Below are 20,126 nucleotides of genomic sequence, written 5' to 3'. Positions count from 1 at the left end.
TAATCAGTCAAATGAGTAATCATATCAGACAGAAAGGACATAGCCACTGTTTTTAAGACACCTAAGACATAGCTTATGAGGTGTGTGCTATGTGTAATAACCAATTCTGAATTGTATTATGAACAACTTCAGACAAGCCATCTAAAACTTGTGCTTGTTCTATTAACCCCAGTGACATTAAATTTTATTCTATAAAGACAAAAAAACCTGTTCTGTGTCTGAAAATGAAATGTGTTCCAGTTCTATACATATCTAACATAGATATATCAATTAGAGAACCTGCTCCAGCTTAGGTGTCAACTCGAGTGAAGATGCATGATTGAGACTTTGACTGAGAGGTTCCACTGGTTGTCGCTTCTCATGAACCAAGCCGTTGGTGATGAGGTCTTCAGACTTATTGCTTGTGTGGTAAGAGTCCACTGATATACTTCGAGCAGGCCTAGTGTGTCTCTTGAGGTTCACCATGGGAACAGCTTCTGTAACATATTTACAGTATATGATTATTAAGGACCTGACAGTTACTTCTTAAAATCATGTTGCTGTCTGTCCATCTGTGCAGCTTAATAGAAAGATCCTGGAGACGTGAAACTTGGTAAATAGATTTTTTCTTCGTCCAAGGAATAACTGAATTGATTTTGAGGTCAAAAGGAGCTATGACAGTTATTTCTTTTTTTCACTAAGTATGGTGTGGTTGTCATCTTGACAATTCTAATGGCTATTTCTTTTAACCCATTAGCTACTCAATATTCCTGCACCCAACCCCCTTGTATAAATTCAATTAAATATGCAACAAATGCAAGGGTTTAGCAAAACCCTCACCAAAACTTCAATTTTATTACTATATGGTTAATGAGCTATTATAATCTATGATATTTGGTGGTTTTATTAAAAAAATAATTCTTTTACGTGACAAATTTTAGTCCATTCATTTATCTTTATTTTTTTCAATTTAATGCAGATTTTTGTAAAATGTGTTCTTACACAAATCCAAGCAAACATGACAAAAACGTAGGGGTTTGATAAAACTCAAAAACTTTAATTCAATTGTGATTTGGTTGCCTAAGGTAATAGTTTTTAGCTAATGAAACAGGCTATAGAATAGTTTAATTTGTAGGCATGTGAAGTATATAAAAAAAGTTTATTTCCAGAATAATTTTTAAAAATTTAAATTTTTCAATATTTTTAAAAGCAATAAATTTTGTCTAGAACAAAACAGTTATAATCTATGATATTTGGTGTAGTTTTATAGGAAAATTAATTCTTTACAATTTTATTTAATTCATTTATCTTTACTTTTTCAATTTTACGTACATTTTTGTAAAACGCAATATATATATATATATATATATGTTTTTCTTACACAAATCAAAGCAAACATTTATTGTGATTTGGTTGACTGAGCTATTGTTTTTAAGCAAATGAAACAGGCTAGAATATAATATTGGTACTGTACCAGCCATCAGTGGCGGTACCGTAATAAATGGTTAAGTCAAAGTCAAAGTCAAAATATCTTTATTACATTATCCTCAAGATAAGTACAGTGTCATAAAGTTTTTATCTTAAGAGCTAATGCTGTGGTAACATTTTACATTTAGTTACAAATTAGAAGTTCTGTCAAAGAATTCGTTTACAGAATAGAAGGGCCGGTCTTGTAGCCAGATCTTTAGGCGCTGTCCAAAGAGTAGCTTGTCAGTTTTCTTCATTTCTTCTGGCAAGGCGTTCACACATCTTTGCCCCAGAGTAGCTTGTTTTCTTCTCTGTAGAGCTGAGATGGTGTATAGGTAGGCAGTAGTTGTGAGCATGCCTGGTGTTGTGTTGGTGGGTTTGTGATCCATTGCTTGCTAGTTCGGGCATCTTGATGTATACGTGTTTTATTGCCTCTAGGATGTACAAATTGTGTACTGTGAGGATCTTTAGCTCCTGGAAGGCTTTTCTACAAGATTCTCTGGATTGTAAGTTGCTCAGAATTCTGATTGCTCTTTTTTGGAGGAACAAGGACACGTTGGAGATTTCTTGCTGTAGTACCACCCCAGACAGCAATTTCCGTATTGTAGATGTGATTCGAAAAGGGCATGGTAGGCTATTTTAGCTGTTGTCATGTCACATAAAATTTTTATTCGTCTTATCACAAACAGCCCTGTGCTTAATTTGCTGCAAAGAGAGTCTATGTGTTCTGTCCATGATAGTTTGTCATCCAGAGTAACACCAAGATACTTGGTAGCTGTAGCTTCTTCCAGCTCAGGCAGTCTTCCAGTGTGCTCTTTTCGTCACCCCAGGACTAGTTGCTTGGTTTTGTTTTCATTCACAACAAGGTCATTGTTGTGACAGTATTGAACTGCCATGTTTAGTGCAATATAACTGTCCACTTTCAGTTGTTCTGCCTTTGGTCTGCCAAGAAGTAGTACAGTGTGTCATCAGCGTACATTAGAGACTTGCAGTAAACCTTGCATATGCTTTAGGGAAGTCATTCGTGTAAAGGATAAACAGAAACAGGCCCCAACACTGATCCTTGAGGGACTCCTCTTGTGATTGGCTTCAGTTTGGATCTAATTGATTTTGATTTGCCATTTGCTGAATGTGTTATTTCCACCAGTTGGCTTCTGTTGGTTAGATAGCTGGAGAACCATGATTTTGCACTTCCCTGTATTCCAAGAGCTGTTAATTTCCTTATGAGATAGTCATGATCACAGGCAGTCGAAGGCTTTGCTGTAGTCTAAGAGGATGGCAGTCGATGTGTTTCCCTCTTCTTCTTTGGTCAAGTAGGAATTCCACTAAGCTGATCAGTGCTGTGTGTTAGTCGATTTCCCAGCCAGAAAGCCATGTTGATGTGGTGTCAAAAGCTGATGGAGTGTCAGGTGGTCAAAGAGTCTAGTCAAGACAATTTTCTCAATTATTTTTAGAAAAAGTGGGTATCAATGAGATGGGGCGGTAGTTAGCTGCTTGTGTGGGAGAGTCCTTTTTGAATTTAGGGTATACTTTAGCAACTTTTTAGTGCCGAAGGGAAGATACCAGAGTTAAAAGACTTATTGGTGATGTCTACCAGAGGGTCCACCAGTTCATTCTCACATATCTTTAGCAATCTAGAGGATATTTCATCGTACCCTGCTGAGGATTTAGGCTGCAGTGATTTGATTATTTTGGAAACTTCTTGCCTGCAGGTTTTGTGTCAGTATAAGATTTGGAAGGTCTGTTGAGGGGGGCTGGTAAAGATTGTTGTTTGTCTATGTTTCCATTTTTCATAATTGTTTCTTCTGCTGTTGTGGTGAAAAAATTATTCAGATAGTCTGCTATTTCTGATGGGTCTGATGTATCCTGTCCATTGATGTCAATTTTGGTCAGCTGATTTATTTCTGTTTTTAGTTTTCCTTTCTGAGTTGATTATATGCCAAATGGTTTTGATTTGTTATCAAGCCTCAGCAATTTTAGTTATATTGGTGTCTTGCCTTATTTTTTCGGAGCTGTAAGTCATATTCCTTTTTTAAAAGGAATGCTCTCCTCTTATGTTCCTCACTACCGCCTTGTGTGGTATAAGTTTTGTGCTCTTAAAAACTGTTGTTTTAATTCTGCTGCAGTTGGATCATTGACTGGATGTTTTTTGTATTCTTTGTTGCCTCATAGTAATTAGTGGACATGTATAGTTTAGTGCCTGTTGAATGGTAGTGTTAAATTTATCATATGCATCATTTGGATTTGTTGTGTTATAGACATCAACCAGTTTTTCTTGTTTCAATGTGTTTTTTAAATTGAATAAATTTTCTATTGGGTCATATGTCTTTTTGTCATTAAGTGGATGGTGAGTCCATTTTTTATAGCAATTCTGCATATTTGTCCTGTATGGTCAGATATACAGGTGTCTATTACTTGAACATTCAGTTCCTCTGCCATTAAGTTGGTACAGACACAGTCAATTGATGTTTGAGATGTTGGTGTTTTTCGGGTTGGGGGGGAGCTCAGCTCTATACATGTTGTGGCTACTAAGAATGTCTCTTAGCTTGTGGTGGTCAGTATTTTTAGCAAGGCAGTCAATATTTATATCACCGATAAGTAATGTAGAGCTTCTCTCAGCATTGATTTTTTCAAGGACGTCATTGATCACTTCTAGTCCTGTATCCAGGTCTCTGTGCGTTCTGTAAATTCCAATAATGTAGATAATTGTTTTCTTGATAGTTACCTTTACGGCGGCCATTTCACAGGTCATCTTCAATGCAGAATTCTTTTAAGTCAACTGCATCTATGTTATTGTCCTACCAGGGAGTTTCGTATGAATATGGCTACACCTCCTTTTATGTGGTTTTCACGGCAGAATGCAGTTTTCAAAGAGTAGTTAATGGGTTAAACAGTAGGTAAATAAGAGGAAAAACAAAGGAAGCTTACCTGAGTGTCTGGACATGTGGCTGTTGTTGTTGTCTAGGAGAGAGGCCAGCTGAGGCCGGGAGTGCAGCATATCCAAGGGATTCTTGCCGGAGTGCTTGCCCCTTGTCGCCCGGATCTCTAGGTTTGGCCCTCCACGCAGCAGTTCCCCGATCACTTCTATGTCTCCACGATCAATGCCCTCATGAAGGGGTGTTGCCCCCCAACTGTTCACTGCATTCATATCCGCTCCTTGCTCTGAATTCAAACATTAATTCGTTGAAATTCTTAAGACTGATACACCGTATTCACATAATTATACATACATTTTATTGTATGCATATAATATATTTTAACAATAAGTACATGAAATAACTCCTTACAGTTTTGTGTGATCCAACTTGGAACTCTGAAATTTATGTATACAAAGTATTTTTAAATGGTTTCCTATGGTACTATCACTTTCAAATATTTATTAAATGAATCTGGTAAAAACATACTTTTCAAAATTTCATACAGCTCCCGCCTTGATAACTAACACGATATATTTTTAATATTGGCAGAAAATTCTAAAAAAAATTTCAGTTTAGCTGTTTAATATTCAATAATTGAGATATAACAATTCCCTATACCAAAAAAATAAAATTTGAAACCTTAAGGAACATAAAATTTGTAGCAATGACAATGTATTGAAACTGAATAAAAACTATTAGAATTAGAACTTATCTTAGTTTTAAGTTATATATATATAATAGTGAATAATAGCCACCATATACATTTCGCTAAAATGCTAACAACCACATCTATTAAATTGAATGTGGCTGGCTAACAAATTTAAGTAAGGAGCATATAATTGCTATTTTTAATCAAATTTGGAAGGAGTCCACTGAATAATCAGGTAATATATACAATATATAATATAATAAATACATATTTTGAGTAGCAAGCTAATAAGTGTAAGAAATAAGATTTAGTTTTCACAATATTCATGGTTTTTATGATCTTTACAGTAAAGTGAGACTAAATGCGGATTCTCATATAGAAATGTTGGCATCGTGGCTGTCAAGGTAGTGGGGTGTTACAGGGGATATACTAGTTCAAATGAATTTTTGTTAAGTTTCTCCAAAAAATGAATAATTGTCCAACTATCAAGAGTACCTGAAAATGCACATGTGGATGCATGCATTTTTTTCTTAGATTTCCTTGTTATATTTTTAGCATTTAACATATAAATCACAAAAATATTTTCAATCGTAAGTTTAGTTATAAAAAATTATTAACCAAACTACAGAAAACCTTCCAAAAACAAATTGGAGGCATATCAATCTGAAATTAAAATAAATATATCTCACAAAATTTTTAAACATTGATCTCACAAGACAAAACAATCTAGAGTTGCTAATATTTATAGTACTGGCGTTGGTACTGACGTATAAGATAGGCGACGACTCTGCTGTCAGCATAGCAGGCGGCCCAGTGCAGAGGAGTGTTGCGAGTTGCTTCACTATCCCAAGTATTGATGTTCACTCCCGCCTTCACTAGTTGATGTATCCTCTCAAGTCTGCAACAGCATACAGCTCATGCTTTGGACCAGGCAAAAGTTTGGAAGTTTTATGTAATGAGGTATATGAGTTCTAGCATTTGACCATAGACAAACTTAAGGCAAATTGGATATTTTTGCAAACATGTATGATCAAAATGGTAATATCGCTAACTGTAAACATATTAACACGTTCAGGGCGGTGTGTTCCCCATTGCATATACGTGATCTTTCACAACTGCCGTCTTGTACCCAGTCAGGTACACGCCGAGCTTTCATAAAGCGCATCGTGCGCCTGATTGGGTACACTAGGCATTTCTTTACTGCGTTGTAATTCTTTGCCTGTCTTAGTGGTTTGATCCCGTGCTGAAATAAATACCTCAGACTGTGATGTATCCCGTTAGGTGCACGATTACTTAGTTTCTAAGGAAAATTGATTTTTTAGGTGCCCCTTAGTGAACACGGAAAAACATTGAAAAAAAAAAGATTTAAATCATTTTCTGTGCAAAAGTGCAAAGCCTACATACGTTTCTCATTATATGTTAACAATATTTTCATCTCTTTTAAATGCTACTATGTTATACTAATAAGATAATTTTCTATAGTAATAACTAAATAATTCTGTTTCAAACTGACCGTTTGTGGTGATTATCCATCAATGTGATTAGTCAATCAGGTCGTTTATTGTGTTGCATAAAATCAATTGTATTTGAGCTGAATTATAAACCAGTAATTTATAAGTCTATGGTCATGTCATATTTTAAACACTCAATCAAAAGTAGTGGATGGAATCAGTCATGATCAGAATTAAAAGTTTCAGTACTGTTTACAATCCCTTAAGGAAACTAAAAACGCATTTTAATCTTTTTCCTCTCTAGCCAGCAATATAATTAAATTCTCACAGTTTCAGATTTATTGTTTTACATCTTCATGTTTAAAATGTTTTAAAGGACCAAAATGTCTCAAACTGCCAACATTTTTCTGTTAAAATAAGAGAAAATAAAATTATAAAAATGTATCAAAACAAACAAAAAGATCAAGAGACCAAAAGTCATAAAAACTACCTTGAAATTGTTTGTTTATATTTTCTAATACTATTCCCTTAAGTTCACTTCAGATTCAGAATACTGTAATTAAAATGCACAGATGATGCTTCCCATACAGGAGTTTAAAGCTAATAACAGTCTAAAAAAGCCTTCATAATATCCATTTGAATGGAGAATCACAATTTTCAGTGCATTAATTTTTATGAATTTATTCATGTACTGATTTGACCCACTAAAAAATCAAACGAAACATTGAAAATGTACAGGGTGGTAGAAAATTAATGTATGCTAATGAATATATTTAAATGGCCTATAACTCAAATTTATGATTAATTATTTTTAAAGTTACATTTAATTTTACATTTTGAAATACGCACAAGAAAACTATTAGAAAAAGTAAAAGCACTTATGATTTAATATGAATTAACTGCTTGAGTAACATGTATGTTTCATTAATTAGCTGTTTTAGCTGTAAAAAGACACTCCCTTGGGATTAATATTACAAATTTGGAAGCCAAGGGGGCAGAAACCTATAGTAGGATGTATTTTAAATCCACAAAAAGCATATTAGTGTATAATAGCTTATGCTTTATATCAAATATGTAAATAAAATAATAGTTTTCAATGCCTAAAAATGTCATACAAAATCATATAATTCTTTTAATATAGATTATTAGTATTGTTTATTTCAGGTACACATTTGAGGACACATCCACTTTGCAGTACATGTACATCTACAAAGGAAGTCTATAGAATAAATAAAAAATAAACAATACAGTATGCTGTGGCACATAAACATACTTACTGTGAATTAGCAATTGCTCTCAAAAGTTCCTCTACAAAGGTGTGTTTGGTCTGATCTGAAGATGCAAGTTCTAATGCGTTTTGATTGTTCCGATTGTGCACACAAGGGTCAGCTCCTGCTGCCAGAAAAGTCCTGACAATGTCTGTACGGTTCAACTGAAATCAAGAGTATATTTATTCAGATTGTTATATCTCTCATTATTTCTTTTATTTATTAACACCAAGTTTTAAAACTCATATTGTTCTTCAAATTAAAACAAAATTGTAATGCCACATAAATCAAAGGCAATATTTAGAAAGGCATACTGAAGAAAAGCAAGATGGGAAATAGAAGATATAAATGAGAGAGCACTATGATGGCACTTTAATTTCCTCAAATTGTTTCCAGCCAAGATGAATGTAACAAAACAATTTTATGAAGAATTCAGGCAAAAGTTAGCCTCTGTAGTGGCAGTCTTAAATGATTTACTAGAAATAAGTATATTCATTCAGATCGACACAGATTAAAATTGAATAATAAAAACTACTAAATTTCTAATGTTTACCAAATAAAGTTAATTTGGTAATTTAAACAAACTTAAATGAAAACTATTCTGTTATTTAATTTTATTGCTCAACAATTTTACTATATTTATAAAGAATTCTGAAAAGAAATTCCTGATTTCCTTGATGCTTTTCCTCCACCCTAAACCCAATTTAAACTTACTTATTCTCAAGGGTAGCAAGGAGAATATCTGTGACATTCCAAAGCTCTTCACAAATACATAGAAAAGAAGAGACGTAAAAAGAGGTAGGTTCTCAAAGTGTAAGTGGGTGGGCAAGTGATGGAACTGAAACTTGTGCAGCTGTTGAGAAATTAATTTAAAGATTGCATATAAAGTCAACACACAAACAATCTGTAAAGTTGTTTTCTGCATTACATTGCACTGATGGGCGTTAAAAAGAAGACTATTTCATGTTTTGTTTTTTTTCTGAATGACATGATCTTGACATGAAGATTTGTTTGTGGTGCGACAGCTTAGTCACTACTAATGGTATGGTGGGGTAAGTTGTGTTCATGATTATTTTCATATATTACTATTGATAATAATTAATCATGAAAAGCACTACAACTATTTATCGCCATCTCCTTTAAAATTAAGTGTTAAGTTATCTAACCAGGTCAAAAATGTGTTTATAAAACATGGCAAACTTAATTAAACATACAATAATTATCAAACCTACTTACCTTAGCAGCAAGGCACAAAAATGTTCCTTCATCTAATAGAGGTTCGTCTAACAGCTTCTCTTTCCCAGTGTCTCTCTCATTTGAACTATTTTTCACATCTGGAAGAAACATATGATCTTAAAGTAATTTCCATAAGTCCAACAGATATTTCCTCTGTATAAGCCTATAAATATTATGTATGTGAAGGTTTGTCAGGAATGATGCTTTGATATTTGAATATCTAGGTGTTTGATACTCAATCTCACAAAATCTAGTGGGTAGATTTAGACAACATTTGGCATGTATACTGTAAGAATAACACATACAGGTTTTTATTCTGAAATACTACTTATTATAAAATACTTATTCCAGAATTTTATATTTGCATGAACAAAATACCATATGTCTCAGTGTGTTACAAATTTATACGACAGTAGTATTATTTAACTTTACTACAGATTGCAGCAGTAACAAATTCAAACCATTTAGTTTATTTTGAATAATTAAAATTAGATTTATTTGAAATTGTGAGACGGCACATTTACTGTAGCTTATATTAACTGTAACTACAATTAAATGAGGAAACAAATTGGCCGTTACCATTTCAAATAGAATACAAAGCAATGCAACAGTCACAAAGTGTATTTTTTATAGCAGAAACCATCAAGGGAACAGTAGGTCTGTTTTGCACTGAAGATACATATAATACTTAATACGTGTATACAAATAATATAACTTGTAGACTGAACAAAAAAAAATAGGATGATATAGCGATCAGAGATTGAAAAGTAATAGCATACAGTGTACTGTACCAGGTTTACATACATTCATACCTTGGAAGAACTAATACCGAGAGTACAATAGGACATAGCAGTATGGAAATATATAGGAGTAAGTTTGTCACAGTATGGCAAATATACGGCCAAGATGTCCCATTTCTTCAATAGATCAATTGTGTGCAAAGCCAAGTCTGAAATATATATGCATACATACAGAAACACAAATATATCCAGAGTTTTTCACAAGAGGTTGATAAAACTTCACGTAATAATAGTATGCTCAAAAACAAATTTTTAGTAAAATCTAACCTCTTAACCATTTAAGAACAAGCGAGCTATTCATAGCCCAAATTTATTGTCTAAGAAGACGATGCGGGCTATAGGTAGCATGCACTATTCTTGCTGAAAAGGACGTGCAGGTTATCCATAACCTGCTTTTTGTTTTCATGCGGTCATGTTGTAGTCATCTACATATTTTTTGTATCTCGTAATAACTGTTACACCACATCCCTCAAGCTGTGTCATCATACAGGTGACAGTGTTGTATATTTTAATGTAATCCGTATTTTCCAACCAATCAACATCAAATTTTGAAATATTGTAGAAAATAAAGTACAAAAATTAAAAAATTTTGTTTCCAACAGTAATATTATTTTTTGTTCTTATCGTAAACTAACAGTACAAAAATTGTAAAAAACAAATCCAAAGTTAAATATCTTTTAAAAATTGTATGTACCAAATCAAATTATTATTAAATAATTTTAGATTGTAGACTATGTTAATTTAAATAACAGGTTAAAAATTTAGATATGTAAATATTCTTAATACTGTACTTATAATGTATTTATAAAATTAGCATTTTCCATATTTTAATCTTTGTTTTCTTCAGTACATCCTTAAGAAAAAAGTAATAGCTGCAGTATAATAACCGCTACAACGACAATCGAATCGTCGATATTTATGGTTATCTAAACTACCAAAACCACAATGTCAAACCGAATTACGTTATAGATATTTTAAATTACAGCATAGTTCATTTGATTTTAATCTAATAAAACGTTACAATTTAATAATGAACAAAACACTATCTAGGCTGTGTTCTTATTAAATGTAAAAAACAAAGTAACATTTAGTTTTTTTTACTATTTTGAAGGATAAATGTGTCTGACAGACAGAAGCTGAAGAACCTAGGATGGCCAAAGTAAAAGAACTGGTGAACATGATGAATACCATATTTCAAAGAGTTTACTCCAAGTGAAACTGTCATGATTGACGAATCAATTATCCCATGGAGGGGAAAGAAAATAAGTAAGGGGAAAAGATATATAAATTATGTTCAAAATGTATTACAAAATACTGCAAAATTGAATGTCTTTGATGGGAAAGAAGACATTACTGGAGGTGTGGGCCACAGACAAAAATAAAATGTCACATTTGATGAGTAGTTGTTTGGAAAAAAGAAAGATTATTGCATGCTGATAATTCTTAAGCTTTGCTGGAGAGAAAAACTTATATGTGTGGGACCTTCTATAAAGACCTGAGGGACAACTCCACAGAAGTGATTAAACACCACTAAAAAAAGGAAAAAGCTTATTATCATGAAAACGAAACGGGCATGAAAGTTACCAAATGGGTTGACAAAAATGCTGTGCACATGATCACTACACGTGTAGATGATAATGACATCCTTGTAACTTTTGGAAAGACAAACAGAAAAATGAACTTGTTATAAAACCTACTTCAATTTTAGCCTAAAATTCGGTAAATAAAGGAGTTAACATATCTGATCAACTGAGCTCATATTATAGTCTATTTAGAAAAACCTGTTAGTGGTACAAGAAAGTAACTCTAAATTACTTTCGAACAACTATGTTATAGGGATTTTAAATTATAGTGTATGTTAGATGATAAAAGCTATCTAGGCTATGTTTATTTATAATATGTAAACAAACAAAAGAGTGAAACATTTAGTTACGTTACACTTTTTGAAGGATAAATGTGTCTGACAGCTTGTTATACAAATAACACATGTACTCATGTTCAATACTCAAATATACCAGACAAACGATGTTACTTTGTTTGAATTAATTTGGAACAATATTTTTATACAATACATTAAAAAGAGCTAGCAACAATCAATTGTAAATAATTATACTTACAAAGTTCTTGAATTCGATAGTTTAGGTATGTATAATCAATAATATTGTACCCTGATTCGATTATGGAGGTGGCCGCTTACTATACTGCACACAATGACTATTCTACTCAGTAAGAGATTATCTCACGTATGTTTGTTTAACCTGTTTAATACTGTAAAATAAAACAAATTGTACATTGTTGTTTACGTTTAATTTGTTCAAAAATGGGAGTATTAAGCTATACTATCTGTTTATTACAAGAAGATCCTTCCATGATTCAGTAACAAAATTTTGAGAACACCAATTCTAATACTTTTTTAGAGTCAAAATAAACGGCACTGAGTGTACTGCCTGTGGTACACTATGTGCTTTTGAAAGATTGGTATGAACCACCGGTGGAGCACTACATCATGAAAGTGATATTCTGGAAATTTTAGACTGTATTTTCTGATGATAACTACTATTTATAGTTAGATAAACACAACTGATGTATCTAGTAGGTTCCTTTATTTATTATTTGAAAATAACAGTCTTTTAGGGGCTAAGGCAATTACCAACAATTAACTGCACCTCAAGAATAGGTATATAGTTTTTTGTTTTAATTATTTTAAGACCCACTGTGATTGTTAGGTAAATCTAACTCAAGATGGTTGATTCCTTAGCCTATGAACTAGCAGTGTCACTGTGATATTGTCTTTATATCGATGACCTGTTCACAGTGGTTTTTATGTTTTATATAGAAGTATAACACTTGTCAATCAGTAAGTCAAGATTTAAGACACTCTCTGTCAGACCTAGTCTAGTGAGTAATATAGATTACATGAATATTAGTTAGACTAATGACTGAGCTTCTAGGCCCTATAAAATTACTAGAATAGGATTAAAATCCTGGAAAGTTTTGTTTTTGGACGAGGTTTAGTTTTTTTTTTAATAAGTAAGCTAACTTACATGCATCTATAATTGTTTTAACGATGTCTGTCCTCCCATATTCGATTGCTGTTCTCATGTCATTGTGTACTTCCTCTATTATCATTTTAATTATTAGATTACCAAACCGCAAACTTAACTCACAATAAAGACCAAAAACTAAAGAAATTATGGCCTACAACAATACCGAATGTCGTGTAAAATGGCCTAACTTTCAACAAAACGAGAACCCAAAACGGCAGACGAGCAGTTTTTTTTTTTGCAATGACAATACCGAGGTTATGTTGCCATTTACAACCGGCAGCTCTTTATGCTGACTAATAGTTTTTCAACTAACATTTTGGCGAATAAATTTATACCAACTAAATACTTGCTTACCATTTTTCACTGATATCAAGCTGAGTTTTCAAAGTATATTTTCTAACCAAAACATACTATTAAAATTCAATAATACAACATACGCCACCCTAACACCCACATCCACCTGTTCGGATGTTTTGTTTTGTTTGTTCCTACTTCTTCTTCTTAGTTCTTTCTTTGTATTTGTATTTTTTATCTACTTTCTTCTCTTTTTATGGGCCTGGTATCTATGACATAAGACCACATATGTTTTGTCTTCCAGTCGAAAATATCAAAATTATCAATAATAATTTGTATAAGCCTTGTCGCATTTTTACATGTATATTTTATTCTATTTTATTCAGTGTTGAGGAATTCATCAATCACAACAGTAATGGTTTATTTATATTCCAACGGCCAGTGCCATTTACAATAATGTATAATAGAAAATACAAACAAATAATATATGAAAAACAGAACACTTGATAAAGTTCCTTCAACATACACTAATACATATAAATATAGTACATAATAGTAAATAGAAATAATAATGCATAAAAAGAAGCCATAAAGCGCATCAATAAAAGTCATAAAAAACAAAAACTATAAAACATATAATATTAATTAATCTAACCTACACTTAGTATAAGAAGAAAACGTTTTAGTTACCAATAAACAAAATATAAACATTTGAACATTCAAAAATAACAGAAAATATGAATATCAACAAATAATAATAATAAAGTAAAAGTAAAATATATACAATGTGTACATTTACAACAACATTTAAACACTTGAATAATAAATAACAAGAGGAAGATGGTTTATATAAAAATGTAACAACACAAATCATATACAAGCAAGATCAATCTATAATACATAATACAAAAAACACGACAAAACAATACCAAATATATAACAAACTCAGGCCATAATCGTGTAGTGGAGAATGTTATATATAAAAAAGACGAATATCAACAACAACAAAAATAATTACACATGTTCAAGAAAAAAATTGAACATTTAGAGGACCAATAACTAGAGGAAATGGTATGGATAAAAATGTAACAACACAAGTTATATATCAGTAAGATTAATCTATAATAATATAATTATAATGCAAACAATAACAAAACAATACAAAATAAATATAACATAATCATGCCACACTCGTGCAATGGAGAATGCTAATAGCTGTCACCTGAAAACTGAAAAGCAAGTACCAAAAAATAACATGTGAAGAGGCTTCGTTACCAGATCTCAACAACCGAGAAATGAGGACATTGTATCCATTAAGGATGAATAAAGGTGTTTCCAAATGGCTCCTGAGACCTCGTATGTCTTGAAACACGCAAGTCCACCGAGCTGAGAAGAACTGGACAGTCCACACCACCATTTAAAAGTTTACCATTTAGAAGATCATGAGATCTAATTGTCCTCTTCTGTTCCATCTCCAACCGCAGCAATCTACAAGGCCTTTCTGCAACTCCGTCACATGAACGTCCACATAGCCATATCCCAGCACAACACCAATAGCTTTTATGAACCTGGTGGTTTCTTTGGTATTGACACCAAATCATGGAAGTATATATTTGAGGTGCGGTCTTACCAAGGATCTAAATAAGTGCACGAAAGAGTTAGTATAAAGGCTGTCACGGGAAGCTCTCAAAACAAACCCAAAGAAGCACTGGATTTTTTAGAAATATATAGCAAATGTTCAGTGAGATCGAGGTTTGGAACCATTATCACTCCTAAATCTTTCACTCTATTGGCCCACTCCAATGGTGATTCTTCCATGCAGCGTGTATATGTAAGAGGCGCTTGCGAGCGTGGATACGACATGACAAAGCTCTTGCTTGGATTCAAATCCATGTTATTGAGAGCGCACCAAACAGCTATAACGCCGAGGCTCCTCGGCAGTTCAAGACAATCCCCACGACCCGTGACCTCAGTGTAGACCTTGGCATCGTCCACAAAGAGCAGTAAGTCAGTAGAGAGGTTGAGGCCAGAATCTTTGATAAAAATGCTGGACCTAATAATGATCCTTGGGGCACTCCTGACAGTAATACAATGATATAATTTATTATACTCATTTAATACTCAAGACTTTTTTTAAATCATAAATCATACATTATAAAAGAGTTGGTTTACATACATTATAACGTATCTCCTTAATCAGAAAAAAACTCAAAAGTCGGCATATAGACTATAAACTAACTTTATCCGATTATACTAAATTTTACATCGGACAGACTTGGTACGGCGTTTATCCAAAGGCTTAAAGAGCATTGCGCGAAAATTATATCACGAAATCAGATTTTATCGTTCCCTCAGCATTGATGAACGAGAATCACATAATAAGTAGAATAAATAAAAATTTGATATTTCTGCATTAATATCGTGAAGTCGACAAACTAAACACGTTTGAAGAGTACTTAACCGACTACCACTTAGATTAAGAAAATTATTTTTGTGGAATATTTGGACTATTATAAGAGACACACGGGTATTTGCTTTCAGCGGAATTGTACTGCACTTTTTGTTTAATGTGATAAGAATGGTCGTCTAAATACGGGAAGAACAGTTTTTTTTCACTTTTTTACCTTTTAATTAATAATTTTCAACAATATATTAACCATTCGATAATGTTTGGCCTTATCAAACTGTCCGCATTACTGGAGATGACAAAAAAATATATGATTCTTCTTTGAGATAGTACCTAATAAGAAACATCAAAATTGCTGAGTCTGATCACAAATGCTTGCACCCATCAGTGCAGGCTGTGGCAGTACCTTAAAACGCGACGTTCTCCAGCAGTGCAACTGGCACATGAGAACGGCCATTAATAACGTAGTTAAAAATTTTCGTGTTTCAGTTTTTGGCACAGTCATCTCGGCCACTTTGCGGATGGATGTTCCCCTGAAAAGTAAACACTATAGATTGTTACTAAAAGGGACTTTAAAACCCATAACATTGAATAGCTAAACCGAAAACTTAAAGAGATGTGTAATATTTTGAACTCTACGTTTGTTAAAAAATGACAAGGATTATCTAGGTTTTGCATAACGTAACTTGACAAAATTTTGCTCAGATTAGGTTCTGAAAATGGCACAAAGGCTAGTCAATCCACATTTGTGGAATCGTTTGTGGGGTAATGCCCAAAGCAAAGAAATGAAAGAGCCTTTGAGCTTCGACAGAAAGCAGTCATAATAATTTAAAACACCAATTGAGAGAGTTATTCATAGATGTTTTCAGGAGCTTGTGATAGCTGATTTTATAATGCCTCTATATTCTTGAGGTATCCTCGATCTGCAGGATCGAATGCAATTTGACTCTTGGCAGGGATATTCACGGTTACGTTAGTTGAGGTAGGAATACTTCAGGACCCAGCAACATCAAACAACAAATTTTGAGACACTCCCTTCACAGGTTGGTGTCAGACTAATCAACTGGCTCCCTGAGGACATCAACTAACTGTAAAATAAAAATCATTTCAAAGCTCAATTAAAATACTTATTGATGTTAAACTTCTTTTATTTCCTTGAGGAGTTCATGGCTAGGCACTGGTAACAATAAATTAACTCACTTTCTCTGTGGCTTGGTTTGATAAGTGTGAAAAAAGTGAATACAGTTTTGTAAATGGATATTGTGTCAATGAAACAATAGTATAAGTAAACTATAGCTGGTGATATGAACAATTTCTCTACTATTTTACCATTAAGAAAAATGACTGTTGTTATACAATCTGAATAAATGATCTTTTGCAATAGAATATATTTTTGTTCTCTAATTGCTGGAGATAACGAAACACTTCTTGAGATAGTACTATTAGGTAACAGATCAATATTCCAGAAGGTCTCACCACAAACACCACTGCATCACTTTTTTCAAGCCATTTTTCAATAAGGAATTTAGGTGTCATACACCATGGTTGAATGTTGTTGTGTGAGACTCTGTTTTAGGCCATTGTTTGAAAGGGCAAAGCGGATTTAGTTCCAGACCAAGTTTCTTGGAAATTCCATAGTAAAAAAACTTCAGTAAATGTGCTAAAAATGTTCAGTTGTCATTGGAGCTTGTGCGATGATTTTGATATTCTGAAATTCAGACAATGCAACCCAGAGCTATTTCATAATAGCTCACTTTTCAATTACCTTGAAAGAGTTCATTAATAGCTTATCAGACTAGTGAAGAGTGTTTGTAAGGAATACAAATTCAGTTTGCAGAATTTGGGACCTGAAAAATATTTTGCAGCATCCCTAAAATTATCAAAAATAAAAGTGTCATTCTACCCAAGATAATTCTCAAGAATTTTGAAATTATACTTTAAATAATTAAATAATTTTTTAATACCTTGGCATGATTTATCACTTACTTAACTTCAAAATAAATGCTTTTATTAGCTGTCATTAGAAAACAATTGCATTAAAATTCAAACTACTAATACTATTTCAAAATCACAGCAATACCCTGTATATATCTCACATACCTTCATAAGACGTCTGTCTAGAAGATCACTTTAATCTCCTCACTCTTCCAGAGCTACAGGATGAATAATTATTTTTAATAAACTATTATTAGTTCAATAAAGCTGGCCTTAAAAATATTTTTGGATGGGAAAGATGATTATAATTTCCCCACAGTGATGGTTTGCCATTGGAAAGGTTGGTAAAATATCTCAAATATTGTCATTAGAAAATTGGGCAGGTTACTTCTGTAGATAAGTAAAAATATTTTAGAAATGTGGGTACAAGACGGGCACTGGTTTTAAAGTAAGGTGCTCAAGTAAAACTGGAAGTTCTATAAAAGGTGTTTTTATTTTCGCGAAAAACAAAAATGTTGAGAACGCTTGCACAAACACTAGTAACATTTTATTCCTGTTTTACTAAAAGAAAATTAAATTCATTTTAAATTTCATGTTTAAAATTGCTATACAATTTAATTAATCTAATAATATTTTGGAAATGCATCCAGAAAACGAACCAGTTTTATGAAAATATAAAAAAAGATTGATCACAGCTAAATTAATTGTTTTTGTGATCCACAGTTGTAGTAGTGTACGAAAGAAGATATCTGATATTAAGCAATGAAACAATAAATGTAGCCATTTTATTTAGAGACAAATAACAACTAATCCAATCCATCTCCAACCAACTTTAAGGTACAAAGGATTTTTCTCATCTCTAATGTTATATGTGAAATAGAACAATAGAACAAAGGTAGAATAAAAACTACAGAGTAGCAAAATATTTCTTATTTTATTTTTTAAAATACACTTGAGTGAAATCACTCTCAATGTTTCCCAAGCGTTTTATGTACAATTGATGTCTTAACATTAAATCTCTGACACAAATGTACAAAACACTAAATACATCGCTAAACACATTGAGATCTTTTGTTTGATTGTTGTCATCTCATGTAGAATTCGTTGTGTCTCACAGCTCAAACAGCCAACATCAAACAGTTGTTAAAATTTCAAAATCAACAAACAAAAGCATTTACTTAGCCTAATATAGTATTTATATAACTCGTTTATCATTATATACAGATATATCTTTGTTACCCCGGACAATTTAAAAGAGATCACTTATAATAATTTCATTCTGATGTAACAACTTGTTTCCCTTGCTGAGGAACATTAAAGCTTCATGTAAAATAAAATAATCTTGTCGTTGTCATGTTCGTTGACAATACTATTATATTTTGGCAGTTAACAGTAATGTTATTAAGACTGTATGTCACTTGCATAAAATAAATATATACCTAAACTTTAACTATAATTAAAATAATCAACTAATATATACAACTATGTCTTAACGATGACAACATTGAGCTGATGTACTATCGGTAAAATGGTAGAAACGTATTATACAGTAGCTTTGTAAATAGAGAAAAAGTTTGTTTGTTTTAATAACAAATATATTGAAAAAAACGTTTTTGTTTGATAGTTATTAGGTATTGGAACTAAAAAGGTAATTACACAAAAAGCAAAAAGCAGAAAATTCAGGAACAAGGAAAGATATTTAATAGTTTAACTAAAAACAACCTAATATAACCTAAAGGAAGCACAGAACTTAACACTACAAGGTTGGTACTATTCATAAAATACCTATCCAGCAGGCATCAACAACATTAAACACTTCTCAATATTTAGTTACTGCTAAAATGCATTGGAACAATAATATGTAATACATTTTATTTAAAATATTACTTAAACAACGTATTAAAGACATTTAACTTTAAAACCTGTTCATTTTTTTAAATTAAAAGATGAAGTGAAAAACTATTTTCAAAGGTTTGGTAAACGATTGAAAATTCTTTTGTTTATTTATTTCGTTTCAAATCAATCTACACAGTAAAATACAATGTATTGTCAGTAATTTTTTAAGATAATATTTCTTAGATTATACGTTTGTCCAATGCATTTTAATAACCATCTTTTTAAAACATTAGATGCGCTTTATCACAATCACTCACAAAATTTCACACGCTCTACAAGAACGCTCTATATGAATTGTGTCCATTATCACGATACTGTACAAAGAGACGGCGTGTTAAGACCTGTCACATTCCTCTGTCTTGACCAGTGGCCGGGACAGGGGAACGGAGAGGTCCTGGGGTCGTGTTAGCTGCTCTGCTGCCAGGTTCAGAGACAGCTGCATGGCACCGCTGACGGACAGGTCACGCGGTTGTGTGTCCGAGTTACTCGAGAGGGCTGCAGAACTCGCTCGCTGTTCCCTCAGCGTGTGCAGGTTCTTCATGATCTTCAGCTCACTTGGATTGCGGAGGTATCTGAAAATGGAATGATTCTTTAATTCTGTACTCTCTTTCTTCAGGTTTACACAATATTAGATGCTTTTAGATATGACCCTAATAACTTATAGTAATGGCCAAATGTTTCGAGTAGAGAAGTAACAACATCCAACAATGTGATTGGACAATATCATCATGTAATGTGATTTAATGAGGCTGAGAGTGCATCTTAAAAATAATTTTAAA

General features: G+C 32.7%; 2 protein-coding genes across 5 annotated transcripts in view; both read right to left on the bottom strand.

The window, feature by feature from the left end:
- The window catches only part of LOC124357531 (poly [ADP-ribose] polymerase tankyrase-like), a 51,282-nt gene extending 38,253 nt beyond the window's left edge, over positions 1-13,029 (bottom strand). For both annotated transcript variants that reach the window (XM_046809419.1, XM_046809418.1), the window contains exons 1-6: positions 12,813-13,029; positions 8,969-9,066; positions 7,742-7,896; positions 5,781-5,911; positions 4,375-4,608; positions 280-476 (exon numbers count right to left, since the gene is read on the bottom strand). In XM_046809419.1, the coding sequence (XP_046665375.1) occupies positions 280-476; positions 4,375-4,608; positions 5,781-5,911; positions 7,742-7,896; positions 8,969-9,066; positions 12,813-12,897 (900 nt within the window). In that variant the 5' untranslated portion in view covers positions 12,898-13,029. The remainder of the gene's footprint in view (positions 1-279; positions 477-4,374; positions 4,609-5,780; positions 5,912-7,741; positions 7,897-8,968; positions 9,067-12,812) is intronic.
- A 5,337-nt stretch (positions 13,030-18,366) lies between these two features.
- LOC124357530 (ets DNA-binding protein pokkuri) overlaps positions 18,367-20,126 on the bottom strand; it is a 44,102-nt gene continuing 42,342 nt past the window's right edge. For all 3 annotated transcript variants that reach the window (XM_046809416.1, XM_046809415.1, XM_046809417.1), the window contains one exon: positions 18,367-19,919. In XM_046809416.1, the coding sequence (XP_046665372.1) occupies positions 19,682-19,919 (238 nt within the window). In that variant the 3' untranslated portion in view covers positions 18,367-19,681. The remainder of the gene's footprint in view (positions 19,920-20,126) is intronic.

This window comes from Homalodisca vitripennis, chromosome 3 (assembly GCF_021130785.1).
Source record: "Homalodisca vitripennis isolate AUS2020 chromosome 3, UT_GWSS_2.1, whole genome shotgun sequence".
Classification (NCBI taxonomy): Eukaryota; Metazoa; Arthropoda; class Insecta; order Hemiptera; family Cicadellidae; genus Homalodisca; species Homalodisca vitripennis.
Note: the sequence above shows the minus strand (reverse complement) of the source record. Positions and strands in the feature narration are given on the sequence as shown.